The sequence below is a fragment of the Abrus precatorius genome, unplaced genomic scaffold (genome assembly GCF_003935025.1).
Source record: "Abrus precatorius isolate BTA unplaced genomic scaffold, Abrus_2018 Scaffold11, whole genome shotgun sequence".
In the NCBI taxonomy this organism is placed as follows: domain Eukaryota; kingdom Viridiplantae; phylum Streptophyta; class Magnoliopsida; order Fabales; family Fabaceae; genus Abrus; species Abrus precatorius.
In genome coordinates this window covers 19178878-19202220 of record NW_020874303.1, presented here as the reverse complement: position 1 = coordinate 19202220, position 23343 = coordinate 19178878, and the positions used below count along the sequence as shown (strand labels likewise).

Sequence of the window (23343 nt, the reverse complement as noted above, 5' to 3'; positions counted from 1 at the left end):
TATTCCTGTCTCTTCCTTCTTTTCCCCTCAAATTTTTGTTTGTAAATCACTAACTTCATATTGGTTTCAAAGCGTCATATATATGCTGCATCACTAATAAATAATATAATAGAAGGCATTTGTTGTGATGAGATTCGACATTTGGTTGTAGGGTCAAATGACATGCTGAAAAGTATTTTTTAAGATGAGTGTAATTATTGACATAATTTATTAATATATGTTTAATAGTGATTAGAGTGGTAGATAATACTTAACTAATAATTTACCCTGTACTTCATTTGTAGTTGCCTTTTCTTGATGAACCAAATGATGATGGGTATAGAATTGGCGCAAAGATAGGAAGTCAACTTCATGGCAAGTGCCGTGGTTTCAGTGATGTGACCCTCAACGTTCCACGTCTCAATTCTGTGTTTTGATCATTATATATACGCTTTACGATTTTCATTACTAATTGATATTATAAATAGATTAATGAAAAAGTAAATTTGACTTATATGTATCTGGGAGTTGATATGTAAAAATCAATAAATATTACGTCTCAATATTCTGGTTTTGATAGATTTTTACTTAATGGATTGCCAATTTTTTCGTGCGGCTGAGCCTTGTATCCTGTATTATCGAATAGTAAAATTTAACTCGTTATATTTAATGTGAAAGTTCAATTAGCTAACAACTAATAAATGTATTTGAACACGAAATATATCTTAAAAGTTTCTGTCTTCCTCACATTTATCATGAATCAGCTAATTAGAATGGCTGTTGAATTAATGTTACTGTAAAAGCATATGGAATATGTTTTAATTAAAAGCGCTGCCATTTAGGAGGGAGTTTAATTATTTAAATGAAGTTAAAGGTGAATATGAACTGCCACATAATAACAGACTAGCATAAATATTAGGAAAGAAAGAGTAAGAATTCACAAAGATCCTAAGTTTATGTTTTCTTGGTGAACAATTTTAAATTGTAGCAGCGATCTTTCAATTTATATAAAAAAGTGGTCAAGAGTATGAACTAATCCACTGCCTTTGATTTCATAGTGAATACGACTAAACTTTTACTCATTGCTCTGTTAGTGCTAGTGCTACTTCTCTTCTCTCTCTTTATGTATGTATCACCACTTAAGATCTGCAACCTAGCAATAAATAGCATTTATGCATAGCAATCCAAATGGAAGCTGAGAAAGTGTTTTTGCTTTCTCTACCTGCTTAATCCATGAAAATGTTCGCAAACCAGAATGTAAAATCAGATATAATTTGAAAAAACTTATCAATAAGTTTTTATTAAAGTGAAAGATTAAGTAGTGAAATAAAACACACACTTCTCATGATTTAAAATTAATTTATATATTTTTTTAATTTTTTAAGAGGCTTTATCATTTAAATTATGGTTTATGTTAATATTTATGGCAGGTGATCCAACGCACTAAAATAGTAGTACCTGTTTCTCACCAATCTTCTATAATAGATATTCTTTGATCTTAGTAAACAGTCCAACCTAAGAAGTTTAGCTGCAATGATATCATTAGTTGAACGACAACAATTGCTGTTTCTTTGCCTTTTAATTCACAGCTGATTACTGTGTATAAGGATCAAACGCACTAATTAAAGCAGCATGCTAAACCAATTAACCATAAAGTCAAGGGAAGATGCCTAACATGTCTTAATTGGCCCTCTGCAGTTATGCACTAGAGGGAACAAAAAGGAGAAATTTAAAAAAATAAATATATGAGATGGTAGACAAAAATCCAATTGCTAAGTGCCACCAAATAATGTGTATATAACCACCACATTTTTATTTAGGAGGTAGATGTTAGATTTGAATCAGTAGTATTTAATTATTAAAATATTGTTGGATTATTCAATATTTAATAATATTGATAATGAAAATTGATATATTATTTCACCTGTTTCTAATTTTTGTTGGGTTAATGTATCTATTTCTAATTTAGACTCTCATAAAATAAAAGTTTTATTAAAAAATATGATAAAATGATAAAATAAATTATTATATTCTATTAATTCAACAAATGTTAGAAATGAAATGATAATATCTTAACTTATTCACGAAATGTTCTTAAATAGAGATTACGAGGATTGGAGGAAGCAAAAATTAATATGAATGCATGATCCACCAACACAGCACAAGGCAGGGTTACTGGCACGAAAATAAATGGTCAATTAATAGTTTCACCTCCTTCATGTAAATTTGTCAGACCCATATACGGGCAGGACCATTGCAATGGCGTTTGAATTAATGTATTTGATGGATAAACTTTAGGAATAGCATATAATCTTCTTTCTTTCTGAATTCATAAATCAAAAGGCACGTTTAGTCAGAATTTAATGTTTTAAAAAATTTAAATGATAAAAGGAAAAAATTAGAGTACAGGTAAAAATGAATTGTTGTATCATATATAAAATGAATTTGAATATTTTCATTAAAAAACTACGTATCAGTCTGTCAATATGAAAATGAAAGTGAAACAAAATATAAAAATATCATTTTTAAAGAATCAACAAAGCTTACTAATTTCTATGAAGTGTTTTTTTAATAAATTAAAAAAAATTATACATAAGATTTCATATTTACAAGCATCCTTCTGCAATAATAACTTCAAAATCCTGGAATATTCTATATCAAGTTAAGAGTTGAATTGGATAAGCGTTTCAGATAGCAAGCAAACTTCATTCTACTCCTAATGAAACTGACTTTATTCTTAAAAAGTTAATAATCAATTAGAAATCTATTTCATTCCCATTACCAAAAACCAATTTCCATTTCAATATATTTTCTTCGAGGGAAAAATGGAGAGACAATTACACGAAGATCTACTTTACCAGCGATTATGATTCTAATAATTGAATTCTTTTAAGTTGAATACCACTTTAAAAATAATATAAAAGATAATTACATATATTAAACACATAAAATGTAAATTCTTATATTTAAAAGTCTTGTTAAGACATTGACTAAAACGACTAAATGATATTTTATTTAAAATGGTATTAAAGTACATTAAAAATCCCATAAATATGTACTCCTAGATTTTTTAACAAGATGCTTTTAACTCTTAATTTCTGTAAGCAAAAGCAATGTAAATATTAGCATTTTTTATGTTGCTAAATTTGTGTGAGATCCACCTCGATCTAATACATGACCAAAAGCTGCAAAACAAATGTAATCCATGCATACGATTCGAGAGTGGTACTAGTTTGCAGTAAACTGAAGATTAAAGTGAGTGAAAAAAGCTTGGATTTAGCGGATTAATAAAAACGAAAGGATCATCATAGTTTAAAAAAAGAAATCAAAGTGAATATTAAGAGGGGAGAAAAAGGTGCATTAATAATTAATAATTTGAGTTAAAGAGGATTCCCTGAACCCAAAGAGAAGGAGAGTAGTGGAATTACGAAACTAACCCAACCGAGAGAGAAGAAGAAGAAGAGAAGAGAAGAGAAAGTGAAAAGAATGAAACCTCCCTCACAGCTCACACTTTGATAGCACAGAAGAGACATTTGATCTACACGCTCCAAACCTTGCTCACCACAACTCTCCAATTTTAGTTGAGAGTGGTGCCCAGTTCTTATCCATCCCCAAATCAATACAAAAATCACTCAACACACAAACACAAACCCAATCACAAACACAAACAAATCTCTTTCTCTCTCCCAATTAAATCCACTCCCACCACCATGCCCGGTCTCGTATCCGTAAAAACCCCACCGGACGCTCCGCCGCTCCGAATCTCCTTACCCGATACCCCAACGGAGAGATCCGAATCCGCTAACATCAAAACCCCATCGCCACTCCCCAAAAAACCACCCTCTCCATCCCCTTCTCGCTCCAAAAAAAAGACTCCAGAAACCCCTCCCAACCAAGATGCCTCACTCGACAACCCCGATCTCGGCCCATTCCTTCTTAAATTGGCCCGTGACACTATCGCCTCTGGTGATGGGCCCGCTAAGGCCCTCGACTACGCCATCCGGGCCTCCAAGTCCTTCGAGCGCTGTGCCGTTGAAGGCGAGCCCAGCTTGGACCTCGCCATGAGCCTCCACGTTCTCGCCGCCATCTACTGCAGCCTTGGCAGGTTCGAAGAAGCCGTTCCCGTTCTCGAACGCGCGATCCACGTTCCTGACGTGGCAAGAGGTGCAGATCACGCGCTCGCCGCTTTCTCTGGCTACATGCAATTAGGCGACACCTTCTCCATGCTCGGTCAAGTTGACAGATCCATCTCTTGCTATGACCAGGGCCTTCAGATTCAGATCCAAGCCCTCGGCGATATCGATCCTAGAGTCGGCGAAACTTGCAGGTTCGTATCTTCACCTTCTTTCAATTTTTGTTCCAACTCTTCAATTAATCGATCTAGATTGTTGATTGATGCTCTATATTGCAGATATTTGGCTGAAGCGAATGTGCAAGCGATGCAGTTTGATAAAGCGGAGGAGTTGTGCAAGAAGACTCTGGAGATTCATCGTGCGCACAGTGAACCTGCTTCTCTTGAAGAAGCTGCTGATAGGAGGCTCATGGCGCTTATTTGCGAGGCGAAAGGAGATTATGAATCGGCGCTTGAGCATCTTGTGCTCGCTAGCATGGCTATGATTGCGAATGGTCAAGATAATGAGGTTGCGTCGATTGATGTTAGCATTGGGAATATTTACATGTCGCTTTGTCGTTTTGATGAGGCTATTTTTTCGTATCAGAAGGCGCTTACTGTTTTCAAATCTTCCAAGGGCGAAAATCACCCTTCCGTTGCGTCTGTTTTTGTGCGTCTTGCTGATTTATATCACAGGACTGGGAAGCTTCGTGAGTCCAAGTCGTATTGTGAAAATGCACTTCGGATTTACTCCAAGCCGGTGCCGGGAACTACCGCGGAAGAGATTGCCGGCGGCTTGACAGAGGTATCGGCTATTTTTGAGTCTGTGGATGAGCCGGAGGAGGCGCTGAAATTGTTGAACAGGGCAATGAAATTGTTGGAGGATAAGCCGGGGCAGCAGAGCACAATTGCGGGGATAGAAGCGCGAATGGGAGTGATGCATTACATGATTGGGAGGTATGAGGAGTCGAGAAACTCTTTTGAGAGTGCTGTGGCGAAACTCAGAGCAAGTGGGGAGAGGAAGAGTGCTTTCTTTGGTGTTGTGTTGAACCAGATGGGATTGGCCTGTGTTCAACTGTTCAAGATAGATGAGGCTGCTGAGTTGTTTGAAGAAGCTAGGGGAATCCTTGAACAGGAGTGTGGCCCCTGTCATCAGGATACTCTTGGAGTGTACAGCAATCTTGCAGCTACATATGATGCTATGGGAAGGTAAAATCTTGTTTTCTTTTCACCCTTATTCATATTAGCATATATTTATTCCTTCGATTCATCATGTTGAATCCCTTCAAGCACTCACAAAATAAAAGATAGTTAAAGGTTAGGGTTTATCTAAGCCACCCCATGGGATAAATAACTCAATCCTAGGTGGACTAATCAAGTTAAGACATTATATTAGAATTTTTATCAACTTTTTGTTTGACATTTTATAAACAAAATATCATTAATCCACCTAGGATGAGGTTTATTTATCCCATGGGGTAACTTAGACAAATCCGATAAATTTACATTGTGAGAGACGTACAAGTGACCAACTGGTGGCCTAGTGTAGTTATTACCATAGTTATATGTTGGGCTGCATGACTGCAGCTGTTTTGTTTCAGTTGTGCTGAGCTCAACATTTTTTTAAATCCTCCACCCCAACCTTTGCTACAGGGGCAGAGCCAAAAGCTTTTTAAATCCTTTGGGCAAAGGCAAAGCTAAACATAAAGAATAATTCTGAATTCTCTTACCTTTTACGCCTACAAATCCTTCTAATTATTAAATGAAGAAAGTATTAACTATATTTATGTCTTTAAAATAATGAATATATGTCTTTTTTCATTTAATACTTATTCTATAAACTAGAAGATTTTTAGGAAAATATGGAGGAGTATATGGCAAAACTCAAATATAAATATGATTAGGTTGCCTAATACTTTAATAGTGCCATGTTTTTCGTTCTTTAGGACCTCCATTGATCTCATAGCTCGGCTATGCCAGTGAATATTTTCTAGCTCTGCCCCTGCTTGTGCTTCGTTGCATATGAGTGTATAATTTTTCTGTTTCCATAGGCAGTAACCATTGGTCTGAAAAGTCGTTGCAGGGGACTCATTCATTTTCCTCACTTCATACCTAACTTCCATTCTCTTCATGTGGTTGGATTCGCAGTTATTTGTCTGATAGTCTTTTTTTTTTTTTGTGTTCAAGTAGAATAAGTGAAATGTCTATTTTAAGTTGTGTTATGCCATAACTCTTGTAAGTTAAACTCTGGACCTGATATGATGGCATGCTTCAGAGTGGGAGACGCGATTGAAATCTTAGAATATGTCCTTAAGTTGAGGGAAGAAAAGCTTGGAATAGCAAATCCTGATTTTGAAGATGAGAAGCGCCGGCTGGCCGAGCTTCTGAAAGAAGCAGGGAAGACAAGGGACAGAAAAGCGAAATCTCTGGAAAACCTTATTGATCCCGGCTCAAAGAGGACAAAGAAGGAGGGGACTAAGAGGTGGCCTGGTTTGGGGTTTAGAATTTAACCATATTTTTATTCATATATATTGAATGCACATTCTGTAACATAGGATATCTTGTATAGGGTTGAATATGTAATTTGGGAGCGAGCTTCCCGGTTTCTTGATATTTGTTCATGCATTTGTTTTTCTTGGTTAATTGCTTTGTCAATTGTGTTGTGACCTTCAAGTTGTACCACAGAATTCCATCTCCGTTTCCGGAAAAATGTTGAAAGCAAATTTTTATTCGAGTGAGAATAAAATTCGATGAGATTGTGTTTTATTCATATTGTGACTAATCGAGCTAGCAAATTTGTGTTCTCTGGTTCCGAATTACGCATGTGGTTGGAGCTTGATCAGAAAGAGCGCACGACATCTCGAAATTTTTGTGCTTTATTTATTTATGGTAATTATGAATTACATCAACATGTGAAAGGTCACAAATGACCCGTGATACGGGTCTAGTTTCTTGAGACTCTTGTGGATTTTGTTGAAAGGAGATAGTCGTCTTGCAAGATCGTTCAACTCAAGTGATTAAATCGAGGATAATTTATCTTAGTCTATTTACAGACTTTTCTTCCTTTCATTTTTTTACAGAAGGAAAGACAAAAATGGGAAGATAGGAATTTCTTATCATTCTTTTCAATATTTAAACTAAATAAATTGCTTTTAAAATAAAATTTTCCCTTTTCCTTGTAACTAAAATATATGTTTATCTTAAATTACACTTCTTCAGTACTGTGGTAGGAAACAAGGAACCGTCGCATTCTATATATTGACTGTCATACAATTGTAGGCATTTTAATTTTGACAATTAATTTACTCAAAATTTTACTGTGGCTAAAGAGTGTATTTATATATTAAAAAACTATCATAAAAATCTGAAGATTTTAAGTTGCAATATACTCGTCTGTGATAACCTATTTGACTTGGGACTCCAGTTGAATAAAAATGTATTGAAATTGACATTCATTTGGCACACTTGCTCTACGTTCTCTAACTTCGTAATGGCCAAAAATGATTTATTTTTGTCATATTTTAAAAATTTGAAAGGATGAGTTACTAAACCTAAAATTAAAAAATGGTAACTACGGGCTATTCAAGGTGGTTATCAGTTTTAAAAGTTTTAAAAATTAATATTTATTGTTAATTTTTCAAATTTTTATATCAAATGTATCAACACAAATTATACGTTGACTGACATGAGCTTGTTTGGTGGTGACAGTAAATTAATGCTGATTACAATAATAACAATGGTTAATTAGTTATGGTAGCTCAAAAATAAGAGTGAACATGGTAGTAATAATAGAGGGTGACAATAATGATGATAATAGTAGATAAAGAGAAATAACATTAATATGTAAAACTTTTAGAGGATTAATTATTCAAATTATTTATATCTAAAATTATTTTTTTAATTTTAAATTTAAAACTGAAGTTAAAAATTAATTTAACTCTATTTTAATTGAAGACGTTTTATTCTAAAAGTTGCATTTAAAACTCAAAATAAGTCTGAAAATATACCACCATCCTAAATTTGATAAAAGATTTAAAGAAGAAGAAAATGTATCGTTATAAAACACACAAAACTTTTGAATCTATAGAAATTTAAAATCTTATTTTACTTCACTTAATAGTTTTTTGAAATTAAAAGAAAGCTTTTAAACAAGAAATAGCAACGGTGATAATTCTTTTGCCAGAAAAAGTTGCCATCATATTGTTGTATGGACGAGGGGTAAGTTTGAATATTAGCAAGGTTGTATGAGTTATGACATTGCTCTTTCTGACAAATTCCATTTATCACATATTTTCATTGGCCGGGTTCTCTTTTGACGCACTTAAGTCTACCACTACTTTTTCATTGAGTCACAAACACAATGTTTATACACCCGTTTTGAGATAATTATTCAGCAAATTAATGAATTCCAAAGCATGCTAGACTGAGATAATATTATTCTAAAAAATTTCATTATGTTAGTAAAGTTTTTATCTTTTAGTCATAAAATTTGATACAAAGATGAAAACTTAAACATGGTACGAGATTACGTGAATCAATGCGTGTGTTGAAATCTCATTGCATCTCATGGTAAAATGTGGGTTAATGGCTTTGACTTGCGACTGTGATTCTTGGTCTTGGAATGGTACACGTACGAATAAGTTATGGTGAGTCATACTCAGTACAAAGTCATAAACAGTGAAATTCACAGGGCAAGATTCGAAAGCGTAGGGGATGTACATGAAAATGAATCACAGAATATATAGCAGAAGTAATCAAATCATGATTATCTTCTAGGCAATGTTATTCCCCACATGTAGCACCCTCTTCTGATATTTCACTTCTTTTTCTTGAGACCAAATAAAGGGATAGATTAGATTCCTTTGTGTTGTGTTGTGTTGTTAGCTCCTTGTTAACTTCAATGCACTGAGGTCAGAAGTTGATCACCAGATTATCAAAGCTCCAAAGAACAAATGCTAATATAAGTATAAATACTTTTACATTCAATATCAGCTTTTAATTTAATTTATATTAAATAAATTATAATTTATTATTTTACTGATAATTAAATTTAGATTAAATATAAAAATTTTAAATTTATGTTAGTATGAATTTTTTTATTTTAAAATATTAACTTTATGATCAAAGATAAATAATTGATAATAAAATTTTATTAAAAAATATTTATTATATTTTTATAATTTTAATATAATAAAAAAAATAAATTTTTATTTATAAATATTTAAATTAAGACTGAAGTTAATGAAAACTATTTTTTATCAATAAATAAAAAAGTAACTTCACATTAGCTAATCATTTTTCCTCTTACGTCCGTAGTAACTCACAGCCACTGTCTTCAATCAATGTAATCTTTATCTTATTTTTTGGCCGACAATCTCACCCAACATTATCTCATTTTGTAAGTCGTGTTATTTGTAAAATTAAAGTAAAAGCTAATATATTCTTACACCAAAAACAAATATATTCTAGCTCTATATATTATATGATAAAACAGTTAAATTTACTGGATTCGTATTTTATAAAAAAATATTAAATAATATAAATGTTTATTTTTAGAAATATACATTCTTTGATAATTTGAAATATTTTTTATTAGTATTTTTAAAATTTATCTGAAATAATTGCTAATAATTTTATTGTAGTTTTAATTTTTAAATTAAAAATAATCATGCAATATACAAAATACTTGTTGGCCTGAATGCATTGTAACGATCACTTTATAAATGTCTTACACTTCGTCAATAATTATAATATGTTGAGAATTTATAAGCTCAAAAAATTTAAAGCGGTTGAAAGTTTCTTTCTGACAAACGGTGGAATTTTCTGCGTAAGGTTCGATGAATCCGTAATTTAATTATTTTTTAAATAGATATAGTATTTTATCTTTACAAGTCTGTTTTTTTTTATACATAAATTTCACCTCTCATATGCTTAATGACTTAACATCACAATAGGTGAGATTATAAATATTTAGTATAGAAATAATAAATTAATTTATTGTTTTAGTTATAAAACGTAAATATTAATTTTCAAATTAACTCAAATCCAAAATTTTTTGAGTTATATGGATAAGATTTAAATATACCTACAAAGTCAAATTATTTTTTTTTATAAATTTTAATAATTGCAACCATAACCATAATTTTTTTAGGAATATAAAGTTAATTCATTTCTAGCTTTTATATAGTAGTGTTTGGAGAAAAAAAAATAAGTTACAAAGTCATTTATCAGACTTTCATGATAAAAAAATAGATTATGTTTTTTTTTAAAGAAAAACACACCTTAAAGATCAGTGGAATGAATACATCTTTTAACTAAAATTAAAGAGAATCATAGTTTCCTACATCTACAAAGACTTATCGAAAAGTCTCATTCTTTGTCGGAAAGAAGGTTATATTTCAAAGAGTTTTGAAAAGTTGCAAGGAGAGTTTCATTCTTTATTGGAAAGAAGGATACATCTCGAGGAGTTTTGAGATGTCGCGAGAAGAGCCTTGATTTTGTTAAAGAGAGGATGGCCTTTTGAGGAGTTTTGGAGATTTTTAAGTCCTAGGTTGAAGAGCCAAAACTTGTCCAAATAGAAATCGAGAAAGGAAATTTTCTAAGTTTACGAAGCAAGGTGGAACTCATAGATTTTTCCTAAAACTTGTTAAAAAAAGGAATCGATAAGAAAATTATTCTAAGTTCACGAGATTAAATAAACTCACATTTTTTCAGAATTTGTCGTAACAAGAATTGACAAAGAAAATTATTTTAAGTCTACGAGACTAGATGAACTCACACATTTTCTTCAAAATTTGTGGAAATAGGACTCGACAATAGAAATTATTCTGAGTGTACGAGATAAGCTGAAACTGATTAATTTTTCCTAAAAATTGTTTAAAAATTAATTGATAAGAAAAATTATTCTAAGTTCACAAAAGTCTTTGATAGATTTCCTTAAAGACAAGATGAAGTCCAAAAGATGAAAAACATGTCAAAAAATTATAAGGATTGAACAAGATTTGAAACGTCCATAAAAACAGCAGCGGCAGTTACCAACGGTTACCACTAATTAAATGTCAGAGATACGAAAAAATGATTGTGGGCAACAGAAGTTATGAAAAATGCACTGAGCGGTTATGAATAATGGGCAACATCGATTGAGAAGAAACACACATAAAATAGTTAACAAGAAGTGCCTGCAAAACGAGGAGAGCAGTTATAGTTTACCTGTTTATAAATAATATGAAGCTTCACATTCATAAGAGACGACTTTTTACACTAGACATTTGTGTTTAAATTCTCGGCACACTTAAATTCTACACCGAGTCAAACACTAGTTACTAAAGAATTCATAGTCCTTACTATTCTTTACTTAGAGTCATACATTTACTTTTTTACTTTTTTGTAATTTATTTTCAATTCATTTTATGTTTTTTTTCCTGTAATTTAGTCTTTGTTCAGTATATTTCTGTAAATATTTACATTCAGTTCAATTTAGTACTACTTTATTATCCTTCTATTATATTTATTTTCTTAATGTATGACATTATTTTCATTATCATGTTAATAACATATTTAATTTTTTTTAAAAAGACCTAAAATTCAATTTTAAATTATTCTTAAATTTATTTATTTATTAATTATAATTTTTACTGTAAACAATTAGATAAATTACCATGGAAAATAAACTTTAATCATCTGAAAATATATAAATAAACAAGGTATCTTTTCTTTTCTTTAATTTATGCTAATCATGTTGGGCATCGCACTTGTAGGCTCTGTGTTGCAGAATCATGGGTTTATATATTGGGGTGGGACATGATCCAAAGTTCCAATGCACACAGGAACTGAGTTAGGTTTTATTTGTCTGGATAAACAATACTTAATAGAGGGAAGAAAATAGAGAAGATGGGACATCGAATGTGCCTAATGGTTAGGTGCTGGAAATTCACTTTTTCTAGGTAATATCCTCAATTTTTTGTTTTTGAAAGAAAAATACAAAATTCTCCTTAAGATTATGACAAATAAATGTTTTGGTTAGTGATGATGATGTAATTTCTCTCTCTTTTTTTCTTTTGATGTGTATGGTATGCAACATCGATATTACATCCTATAAGATGCTTGGAAATCTCCAAACTTTTCGATTGCCTGTGACTTCAGTCCTCATTATCAGAGATAAGAGATGTTATTCGGCAGAGGCATTTGTTTTTTATCCTTTAATTGAGTAATGCAAACCAAGTTGTGCACGTCTTGCTAGCCTCATTAATTATATTAGATAAGATCTTATATTTGACTTTTAGAAATTTTATACTTCTGAATTTAGTATGCATTGTACCCATTCGTGATGAGGTACATGTTTAAAAGTATGTTCAAAAAATGGTAAATATATACATTTAATATAAAAATAATATTAGATTAAACATAAATTTGTAATGATTTAAACATACATTTAAATACATTTTAATATCCAAATAATTTAAGACGCAAATTTTAGAATAAGAGGATTGAAATGTAGTATACTTCGAAAATAATATTCTTATTTATTGAAATTTTCTAAATTAGTCATTTAACTATTATTTCACGATTATTACAATTGTTTTTTTTAATAATTTAAAAAATATAGTAATTAAATATGAAGATTAAAAATATAACCAACTAAAAGTTTATATTAACTAAATCTGTTCCTTAAAATGGTAAACATCACCACACTTATATTTATGAAAAGACAAGCATAATTGATAACAATTTATTAGCGAAATTTTTTTAAATGATTAATATTGTGATGTGCTAATCTTTGGGGAATCATCATAAGTGTTCTCTAAGATTTTATTATAACATATTATAAATTTGCTAAAGCTTGGAAGTTCATTTTTAACGATGAATCTTGTGGGGAACTTTGATGTTTACAAACATGATTCGCCAAAAACTTTGAAATATTGTGTTGGAAAATATTAAATTAAAAAAAAAAATAAAAATAAAATAAAATATATATATATATATATATATATATATATATATATGACAGAAAATCAGAGAAGAGATGCTTTGGATATAATTTTGTACAAAAACTTTGTATCAATTATCATCCTCTCCTTGATGATCAGTTATTTATTAAAGATGAAACAAGTGGCACATTTTTTTTTTAATGAAACCTGGCGATGAAAGAAATAATACAGCTTCAACTTCCACATAACTAAAAACCTAACACCTTAATATTTGATACACAATTACACATCAAAGTAATGAAAAGTACAAATACACTTTTTTTTATGTATAAAAACAATTTATTTAAATAGAGAACATTTATAATATAGCAAAAATATTTCTCTCACAATTTTTAATTTATATAACATTTAAATTTCAAGACCTTAAAAAAATCACAACCACCTAAACTAATTACTCATTTGTCATCAAAGTAATGATCATGGTATAGAAATTAATAAGCATTCTTTTGAAGTATTCAGTCACACATATATATATAACCATGCATGAGTTGAACTCCATACTCCAAAGGCATGTGACAGGCAAGTACTTGCCCAGAATCGATTCCTTTGGTTAGTGGACCATAAGGAATTTCTGTTTAAAGGTGGAATTGTTGCAAAAGAAATTTCTACTTGTAGGTGGAATTATACGTCATTGTCTGATATGAAATCAACACACACAGTGCATGAATACCTCTCCACTTTACAGGTTCACTCAGTGGAACCTATCAAATTCCTAGACAGAACTGTTGATAGTGCCTTACTTTACTTCTCTGTGCTCTTCCAATTTTTTTTTATATATACCGATAATAGTAGTATGATTGTTACAAAAATATAACTCCTCTAATTAATTTGGGTGAATTATGGTCGGTACAAAGGTGCACGAATAGGACAATATATGAAACTGTGTTGCAATGCTAGTGAGCACTATTGGAGATGGATAGAGGGTGTACTTACAAAAACATTTTAACGTTGAAGTTAATATTTGCAACTGCAGAACATAGAACTAGAAGAAAATGCGTGTACTTGATATGATGATGGTGGCCTACAAATAAGGTTAAAATGTAGAAAATCACAAGCAAGGTACAATGGCCACCCCACTTGTGCTCTCAAAAATATGAACAATGTGTTGTGATCCTGTGTTATGTGTGCAAAGAATGCTAAAGATTGCAAGAATTGATGTTTAATAAGGCCTTAGGCTAAGTATCCGACCCATTAGGGAATTGAGCTGCTGTGGGCTTGGTGTTGGGTCTTCTATGATTAAATAATAACACAAGGCATTTAAGTTATTTTAAAATTAAATTTTAAAAAATGGAGTTCAATTTTTATTTGCTGACTATAAAGAAAATCCTATATAAATTTTATAAATAAAAAAGTGTCACTTTTGTAATTTTAAAAATACAGAAATATGTTTTCTAAAACTAAATATATAGTTTCTAGAAGCTAAATTTTAACCACACGGATGATGGAGAAGATTTGTGAATAGCTTTGGCATCTGGCCAAAATCATTATAGTATTTTAATGATTAAAAGTGATTATTATGAGAATTTATGTGCAGGTCATATTTAAGAAAGGAGAGAAGTGAGTCAGATATTTTTTTAGTTTGTGTAATTTATTTGTTGAAAATATTTTTTAAATTCTTGACTCATAGTTATTTCTTTTCATATAATTTTTATTTTATTTTATAAATGTGAAACTTATTCTTCAATTAAATTAACCCAATTACAATATGCACATTTGTTACTTACAAATAAATAAAAACTATTTAATATAAAAATAATATTTATCTAAAAAAAAATTAAACTATTCTATACTAAGCTACAATTTGTATACATTTTTAAAAAAATCCTTAAAAAAACAAATAAGTTTTCATAAGTTAAAAATAATTTATATCCTCAAATTTTAAACAAATTTAAATGAAAGAGCTTATAAAAAAGTTAAATATATATATATATAAAATAATTTTAACTTATAAAAAATTGATTTGTTTACTAATATCTGATTATATACATATATATATATATATATATATATATATATATATATATATATATGCAATTATCTATTGATATAATAAACGTTAGTATAAATTCACAATGTTTATATTAATAGTTAAATTATTATTCGAAAAACTTACATTAATGAAAGTTAATTTAATGTTAAATTATTAATAAATAATAATTTCTGTAATATTGTGACCTATTTTTAATTTGCAACTTAAGTTTGTATTTTGAACTTGAGTATTGGAGGCTATACATCTTAGATTCATTTTATTAATTAATATTGTTCTTCCTTTTTTTTAAGTTGTTATAAATTTATTCTCATTTACTGAGTTTTTTAACCTTTCATTTTTTTCTCATTAGTCTCTTTATTTATTATTTTTCTTCAAATTTTCTTTAAATAAGACCGTCATATATTAGAATCCGATGTATGAATTATGTCTAGAAGGGTAAGAAAGTGAATTAGTTAATTTTAACTTAAATAATTTATATTTTCTAATTTATGTGATATTATACATAATAAAAGTATATATATATGATAAATTTATATTAAAAATTATAAATTTCAATATATTAATATTATTAAATATTATAATATATAATAAAAAACATTATACATATATTTTTATTATATGCGATATTGTATAGTTAGACAAAGTTATATAAATTCTTATTTAATTCTTAAATATAGACTTGATTTTATTTGCATGTTTTAGTTTTATCCTTTAAATATAAAAAATAATATCATAAACAACATTGTACATAATTTAACTTATTATATATTTTCATGTACAGTATCTTAAAATTAAAGAAAAATCTTTTATTATCAGATTTTGACGTGAAAACATTTTGTTTATTTAATTTTTGGCTGCTACGCTGACGCACAGGAATAATTTATGGTCGCTTTATGATGACTGTAGCGCTGAGCTGATGAGTAGGGTCTGAGCATATCACTGCAGCAGCGGCAAATTCAGAACAATAGCTTTGGCTTTGTCTCTGTATCTCTATCCCTTTCGCTCTATTTAAGGAGCACCATATTTCATATTTACAAGATGAGTTGCACAAACCAATACATGTCATGCACATGTTCAACTAGCTACAACTAGAATTCCTATACAACCAAACTGCATTTACGTTTAGCTTTTTTATTTGCATCCAACTCTCATTAATTCACCGATTCCTCTTTCTCCCCGTGAATTCAATATTCAGCGACAAAACTCTCTCTCTCTCTCTCTCTCTCTCTCTCAACAGTCTTTGATACCCATTTTCTTCTTAGACTTCTCTCTGTCTTGGAACCATGGCTGCAGCAGATATTGCTAGAACAGTAGTTGGCATAATAGGTGGGTCAAATTGCAGTCTAATTAAACTTTATGTGTACTTATATTTTGAATTAATTTTTTTCACTCTTATCGATCTTTGCCTCCATAATTTTCTTAACTTCAGGAAACATCATCTCGGGCTTCTTGTTCTTGTCCCCAGTGTAAGCTTCACCTTTCTCTATTAATTAACCTTTTTTTTCCATTCTTTAAAGTGATGAGGGGATATTTAATTGTCAATATATATATATTGATCTTATATCCAAAAATAAAAGGAACAAAATAAAAATAAAAATAGTGAAGTGCCCTTATGATATATAGCCTTTTAAGATGTCAACCTAGCTGTTGTCTGCAAAATCTAATTGTGGAGGACTTTTTAAAACCAGTTAAATTTCATATATCTTAAAAAATTTATAAATTATGATAGTTGATTATAAATTGTATCGTGCCATTACTGGGTTGAATTTCAGCTAGGTTTTTATCCACTTGACTTGATTTAGTAAAACCCAAAGTTCTCCATTTCTTCATTTACCAATAAAGACCCTTTCCGACTCACAGGTTTCAGGACATTCTTTACATTTAATAATTTGATTGAAAACGTTTTTTGAATGGTGTACGAAAAATAAGATCTGTTTCGTGAAGGAAAGTAGGATAAGATTCTCTCATATTAAATTTTTTTGAAAGAAAAATTATAAAATATATATAGCATGACTTGCAATATAGTATGCTAATTTTATCTTTGCATGTGTCCTTTCTCACCATATAATATTGTCATAATCTTCACTGACACCAAGAGTTTCCAAAATTTGAAAAAATTATACAATTTCACTCTGATCAGAGTTGAAATAACATTCCATTGGACGCTGAATGGAGTTTATGAGATCTCAAGAGTTAGCCATAGTAACACTCATAACATGAGTCTAATTCCATCTGTTTGTTATTTTTCCCTCCTAAAGAAATACATTGAAATAAATGAGAAACTGTTACAAAAGTTGGTCAAATGGTAAGTTTAATTTTAAGTAATTAAGAGTGATGTTTTTTTCAATAAAAAATTATGTCTTTTATAAAAAAATTTATTAGTATAATAAAAACGTCATTTTAAAAGAATATATATTATTTTTAAATATTAAAAATCAAACTAAAAAAATAAAAATTAAACTTAACAAACTCGTATTTTTAATGAAATGATACTATTGTTTTTTTAGTTTTATTACCTATTTAACCTGAGTCAAGTGATGTCTACACTAAAACAATCAAACAATTATTTGGCCTAATTAAATCATAATAGAAAACATAACAACTGTTTGAACTTGTGCCTGTGTGTATGTTGTTTAAATTTAAATTGAAATAAATAAACAGGCCAACTTTTATGGAAATATGGAGGAAAGGATCAGTGGAGCAGTTTTCTCCAGCACCATATCTAGCGACGCTAGTGAACTGCATGGTTTGGACCCTGTACGGTCTACCCATGGTGCACCCACACAGCCTTTTAGTGGTAACCATAAACGGCTCAGGGTGCGTCATTGAGATCATCTACGTTACACTCTTCTTGATCTACTCTAACCGAAGCAAGAGGCTCAAGGTGTTCTTGTGGCTGTTAGTGGAACTCATTTTCATCACAGCCCTCACCCTTGTCACATTAACTCTCGTCCACTCCCTCAAGAAACGATCTGCCATCGTTGGAACCACTTGCATTCTCTTCAACATTATGATGTATGCTTCACCTTTAGCTGTCATGGTAAGTCATCAATTAGCAACTATATTGTTATTTGTTCATTCAATATTTAATTTCCCTTTGGCCTTCAATTAGCAACCATATAGTAATGGGTCAGTTACGTTATTATTTTATATGCGGTGCAGAAACTGGTGATCAAGACCAAGAGCGTTGAGTACATGCCGTTTTTCATCTCTCTGGCCTCCTTTGGGAATGGCGTGGCTTGGACTACTTATGCTCTCATCCGTTTCGACCCATTCATTACCGTAAATAAAGAAGAAACTGAGAATTTTAATATATCTCTTCATGATATTCACCTTTTCTCTCTTGTTTGATGATGTATGCTCAAAATTAAACGACAACATGTACATATGTAAAGTAAATGAATGACCTATTTTGTTGGTGTTTGTGCTTAATTGTCAGATACCAAATGGGCTTGGAACATTGTTTGCGGTCGCGCAGCTGATTTTGTATGCCACCTATTACAAGTCAACGAAGAGGCAGATAGCGGCAAGGAAAGCCAACGTAGAAGTGGACCTGTCGCAGGTGGTGGCTGGTAGTGACGGCCAAGGATCCAAACCAAATTATTGATTAGGATGGAAAGTTAAACGGACTTGTCTACTTTTTGTCTTCCCTCTGCGTTAAGATGATTTTTATTTTTTATTTCTATTTTTTTATCATTATCATTATTATTTTAAAGATAAAGATGCACCTTCAGGATTGCTTGAAGCATTGTTTGTAGAACGTTGGATTTAATGTAACTGGTTTACGTTAACGCCAAAATTTTATCTTCTTAAACATCTTCATTTAATAGTATTAATTATCTTTATTTTCATATACTTTTATCATATTAATTAAATTTTTGTAAACATTAACTGAATTTAAACATCTAAAAGTAATATTTGTATAAAAAAATATTATTTTTAATAAAATCTTAATATTTTTAGATGATTAAAATAATAATAAACACCTGCAAACTTCCCTATTATGATCCCCCGCAGAATTCAGCAATGGATCCAACCCTTTCTATCTTGCTCCTTCACTTGGACACACGTTACTTGAGAAACGAAATAATATTAACACAAGAATTTTTTTTTCAACCACATGCCATCCACCTGGGTGACTAAATTTACACAGCAGCTTCTATGCTTAAAGATGCTGTCACCCTAAATTTGCAGAGACCATCAAGGCAGAACTAGGCAACTCCAATAATTAGAATCTAGCCGGATGTAATTAGTTAAGGATTTGGAAAGTTATCTCACTAGGTAAATAACTTAATCTTAAGTGGAATAATGACATTAAGATATAAACTGTATCAACTTTTTTATTTATTTCTTTACAGACAAAATCTCATTAATCTACCTGGAATGGATTTATTCATCCCATGAAATAACTTATAGACAAATCCATTACTTAATTACCAATAAACTGCGGCTCTACTTAATATTTAGTAACAAGTTGGCGATGACAACAAATACCACATGCTCAGGAGGAAAATGGACATATTATAACTGCAAGACCCCAGGTAATGCACAAACTAACTGTATGTTTAGATTTAATTATATTTAAGTAAATACAATTTTTTTTTCAAAAGCTTTCTTAAAAAGCTGACAAAAAAGAAGAAAGATCGTTTCCGCAAAGTAAGCTAGAGTCCTGAACTAAAATGCACTAAGCTGAGACTATTTTAAGTAAAAGGGACGTTCAGCGATCATCGCATAACTAATGGGAGCCCAGGCTGATAAACAAAACAATAGAACCGCTCCAAATTTTGCAAAGTAGACCCTTTTCAGAAGAACAGAATTGACACGCCCATTGTAAAACATCCCACAGCCACCCAAGGGCTTAAACGTTCGCCTGCATAATATCATGTCAACAAAAGAAGTCAATTACCTCGAACAGGGGAAAACAGTGCAACAACCTTCAGTCAAAGAAGATCATTCGATACAGAGAGAGCTAAAGAAAGAGTCGAACTAGAGAAGTGATTACAAACCACATACCACATTGTGGCTGAATTACAAATCTTAAAATAAGTGTTGAATAGAAAAATTAGTTAAACACTTAAACCTGTTCTTTAAATAAACAGAAAAATCAGCTGAATTCTTTCACCTACATAAATAAAAAGGTTGAACAAGTTATAAAACCATTAGTCCTATAGTCTTCAATGACTGACATTATATTTTTGTAATCCAAAAATTTTTGCGTTGATTTGTTCTCTGATTAATGAGAAAGTAACAGAGAGCATGCTTTAAACAATTGATGGCTAAATAGCCACCCCACACGGCATTGTCAATTGCTGATTCTCAGAGAAACTAAAACAAGTGTAAAAAACTAACCTATTCTAGCAGCCTTCCAAAAGAATCCTCGAAACCTGGTGACAATAAAACAACTTTATGAGAATCTGCTAAACTTATGAAAGCTGCTATATTTACTAATTTAAATTGAAGCAGTAAGAGAGAATGTTCATTGATGCATAGTTGAATGACCAAAGCCATAAAATGAATGGCACAAGGAGAAACAAGTACAAGATAACCTATTTCCTATTTAATTTGACTTGTGCACATTTAGGCAAACACAAATTAACCATACTTTCTAGGATTGATCCACAATGAGACTGGTCATGTAAAAGTCATTCCTTAGTTAAACATATAATTGGTGGGACTGATAATTTGGAAGGAAAGGGAAAAGAGAGTCTAAAATTTTCTCTTTGAGAATTTTTTAGAATGAAAGGAGTAAATGATAGATTATCAGAAAACCTTCCAATCATCACTTTCTTATTTTTATAAACACTATATCATTGTCTTAATTCAAAAATGAGAATTTTACCCTCCTTTTCCTCTAAAAAACCTTCCATTCAAACATACCATATCAATTTGTCAGGAAGAGGTAAACCGTAACTCTTATTTTGGAAGGAGTGTAATATTAAGGGCTACAGCCATAACTCATACCAAGAGAACATGAACGGAAAATTACAACTAGTTACTCTATTTTATGACACCTACCCACCCTTATTTCCATTCCCCTTCTTTCTTTTCCTCCTCAGTTTCTCATCAAAGAAATGCAAAATCAGTAATTGGTATGATTTGATTGTCATACTGCAGCAATACTTCAAATCTATAAGAAGACTATGCTGTGAAAAAGTTCCCACTTAAAAATATATCAGTTTACTCAACAGATTTGACACCAAGCTAAACAAGGCATTGCTTTCCATAAGCTTTACAGACAATCTTAAACAACCCTAATTTTTCAAACCTCAATTTTTCTGTCCACCTTGCACCAATTTTTCAACCATGATTCACATCTATCATTTTCTGTCTTCTTTCTTCCTATATCTCTCTTCCCTTCCTAGATGTAGAGTGTAGACACCTCTATTGGGTGTGAAAAATTCTTTTTGGGATCTTAAACGTGGGATCCTCGTGGCTTAAATAAGTTTAATCTCTACAAACATTACAGTTTTTGGTCTTGGTTCCTATAAAAATTTTGTTCATTTTCAATCCCTAAAAATTACAAAAAGCATATGCTTTTGGTCCCTAGTGAACGACTGAAACCACATAAGCATTACATCAAACATATACTTCCACTGACTGTAGTTGGAAGTATTTAAATTTGGTCTCTACCTCGAACAATTTACCCTTGACACGTTCCAGCAGACAGGTAACAAAACCTATTGCATTACAAAGGAATCAAACATACGGGAGCGGGACTACAGCATCACTGCATAGCCCATCATCTCTAAGTAAGATGTAAAAATGATATACAAAACTGTCAATCAGATGCATTCAAGGGGTATTCACCATTCAGGATATTATATCCCAATTTAGCAACCTTTAGTCCTATATTGAGAACCCGAGAAAATAAGCATCAGCATGATTTCTCAGAAAAAATAAGAAAACAAAAAGATTCACCGGTTAAATTAAAAAAGAGAACATTAACTTTGATGTCAACAGTGAAAACAAACAACTAAAATTAATTTTTTTTTTAAATACCCAGTTTTGTGTTCGAGGATGGCGGGGAACTGTATCTTGAGAAAAGTGCAGGTACAAATCACGAGCAGAACCACCGTCAGAAACGAGTGGAAATTGAAAAGAGCTGACTGCAAGACACGAGAAACGAAATTATGAACTCGGAAACAGCAAAGGATTAGAACAGAGAAATGAGTCAGGACAAGGAAAAGACAAATACCATGTCTGGGACTGTAACGTAGCTTGTTGTGTTGGAATAATGGAGTTGGGTTAGATTGGATCTGCGAGGAATTAAGGGTTTATGGCAGCATTTCCTTGGCTACAGCGCCAGTGACTTGCATTTGCGTCTCCTGTGTTGCAATGCACGCCGTAGGCTGTAGCAAGGGGATCAGCTGAAGTCGCCGATTAGACCACCGTCTTTACTATGATCCCACGGAGCTGCATTCGTCTGCCCTTTGATTTGTTATTGTTGGTTCCATAAATATACACTCGCCGTCCTTGTTATATTTTTTATTTTATGTCTAATAAAAATAATATATTTTACTTTTTTATGAAAGATTATAAAACATAAGTTTCAATATTTTTTTTTTCTAAAAAAAAGGATAGTGATTAGTTTAAAAACATTTTACTTTTGAAAAGTAAATTAATTCATTTAATTGATGAATATGAAATGTTTTTTTTTTGTCATAAAGAAAGTTAAATTGGATGTAGAAGATATACTTTAATTATAAAATATGAAAAATTAATAATTTTTTAGATTAATAAGCATACTTATTTAAAATTTTATTAATTTCAATTTGTAAAGCTGAAGATAATTAATTAATAATAATAAAATTTTATTAAAAAATATTTATTATATTTTTTAATTTTAATACAATTCCTGTGACAAAACTTTTTTATTTAAAATTAATGATTAATATCACAAAAGATATAGCAAGTTTACAAGAAAAATCTCATTTTCGACAATTAAATTTTGTTTATACATAAAAAATTTAAAAATAATATATATCTAAATATGAATTTTAAAAAAATATATAAACATTTTAAAAATATCATACTATTTTTAGTGTAAATGTAAAGATTCAAAAATTAAATTATTAAAATTTTAAGTATAAAAAATTTTCATTGATGGTTTTTTAAAAAAATTAAAATTTTTAAAAATACTAATTTTTTTTTAAAATGCCAATAGATTTTTTAAAAAAAATTAAAAATACTAAAAATGTTATATTTTCGTAGTTTTTTAAAATATTATATTTTGGTATTTTATCATTTTTTTTAAGCCGAAAGAATTAGCCAAACTG

General features: G+C 30.6%; 3 protein-coding genes across 4 annotated transcripts; 2 read left to right on the top strand and 1 right to left on the bottom strand.

Annotated features, from left to right (window-relative positions):
- The first annotated feature begins 3322 nt into the window (after positions 1-3322).
- On the top strand, positions 3323-6854 carry LOC113854576 (protein KINESIN LIGHT CHAIN-RELATED 1). Of its 2 annotated transcripts, none has more exons than XM_027485652.1 (3): positions 3323-4306; positions 4391-5299; positions 6366-6854. In XM_027485652.1, exons 1-3 carry the CDS (start codon positions 3690-3692, stop codon positions 6598-6600), a joined length of 1761 nt encoding a protein of 586 aa, XP_027341453.1. In that variant the 5' UTR covers positions 3323-3689; the 3' UTR covers positions 6601-6854. The 2 variants fall into 2 exon arrangements, with proteins under 2 accessions (XP_027341453.1, XP_027341454.1); XM_027485653.1 differs by having other exon boundaries at positions 3379-4300; positions 4385-5299.
- A 9496-nt stretch (positions 6855-16350) lies between these two features.
- Positions 16351-18674, top strand: LOC113855763 (bidirectional sugar transporter SWEET4-like). The gene is made up of 5 exons (XM_027487395.1): positions 16351-16393; positions 16497-16533; positions 17729-18107; positions 18230-18349; positions 18507-18674. The coding sequence occupies exons 1-5, from the start codon at positions 16351-16353 to the stop codon at positions 18672-18674; spliced, it is 747 nt and encodes a 248-aa protein (XP_027343196.1).
- Positions 18675-19632: 958 nt separating this feature from the next.
- On the bottom strand, positions 19633-22460 carry LOC113856356 (protein kish-like). Its single transcript, XM_027488141.1, has 4 exons — positions 22263-22460; positions 22067-22173; positions 20417-20451; positions 19633-19937 (listed from the first exon to the last, which is right to left on the bottom strand). Exons 1-4 carry the CDS (start codon positions 22263-22265, stop codon positions 19870-19872), a joined length of 213 nt encoding a protein of 70 aa, XP_027343942.1. The 5' UTR covers positions 22266-22460; the 3' UTR covers positions 19633-19869.
- Positions 22461-23343: the final 883 nt, after the last annotated feature.

Excerpts from the sequence above, each read along its gene's own strand:
- LOC113854576 (XM_027485652.1), top strand. The coding sequence starts at position 3,690 with ATGCCCGGTCTCGTATCCGTAAAAACCCCACCGGACGCTCCGCCGCTC. Across the intron at positions 4,307-4,390 it reads AGAGTCGGCGAAACTTGCAG|ATATTTGGCTGAAGCGAATG; the intron begins GTTCGTATCTTC and ends TCTATATTGCAG. Across the intron at positions 5,300-6,365 it reads ACATATGATGCTATGGGAAG|AGTGGGAGACGCGATTGAAA; the intron begins GTAAAATCTTGT and ends GGCATGCTTCAG.
- LOC113855763 (XM_027487395.1), top strand. The coding sequence starts at position 16,351 with ATGGCTGCAGCAGATATTGCTAGAACAGTAGTTGGCATAATAG. Across the intron at positions 16,394-16,496 it reads AACAGTAGTTGGCATAATAG|GAAACATCATCTCGGGCTTC; the intron begins GTGGGTCAAATT and ends TCTTAACTTCAG. Across the intron at positions 18,350-18,506 it reads GTTTCGACCCATTCATTACC|ATACCAAATGGGCTTGGAAC; the intron begins GTAAATAAAGAA and ends CTTAATTGTCAG.
- LOC113856356 (XM_027488141.1), bottom strand. Across the intron at positions 20,452-22,066 it reads ATCCTCGAACACAAAACTGG|GTTTCGAGGATTCTTTTGGA; the intron begins GTATTTAAAAAA and ends TATTGTCACCAG. Across the intron at positions 19,938-20,416 it reads TTGGAAGGCTGCTAGAATAG|GCGAACGTTTAAGCCCTTGG; the intron begins GTTAGTTTTTTA and ends GATATTATGCAG.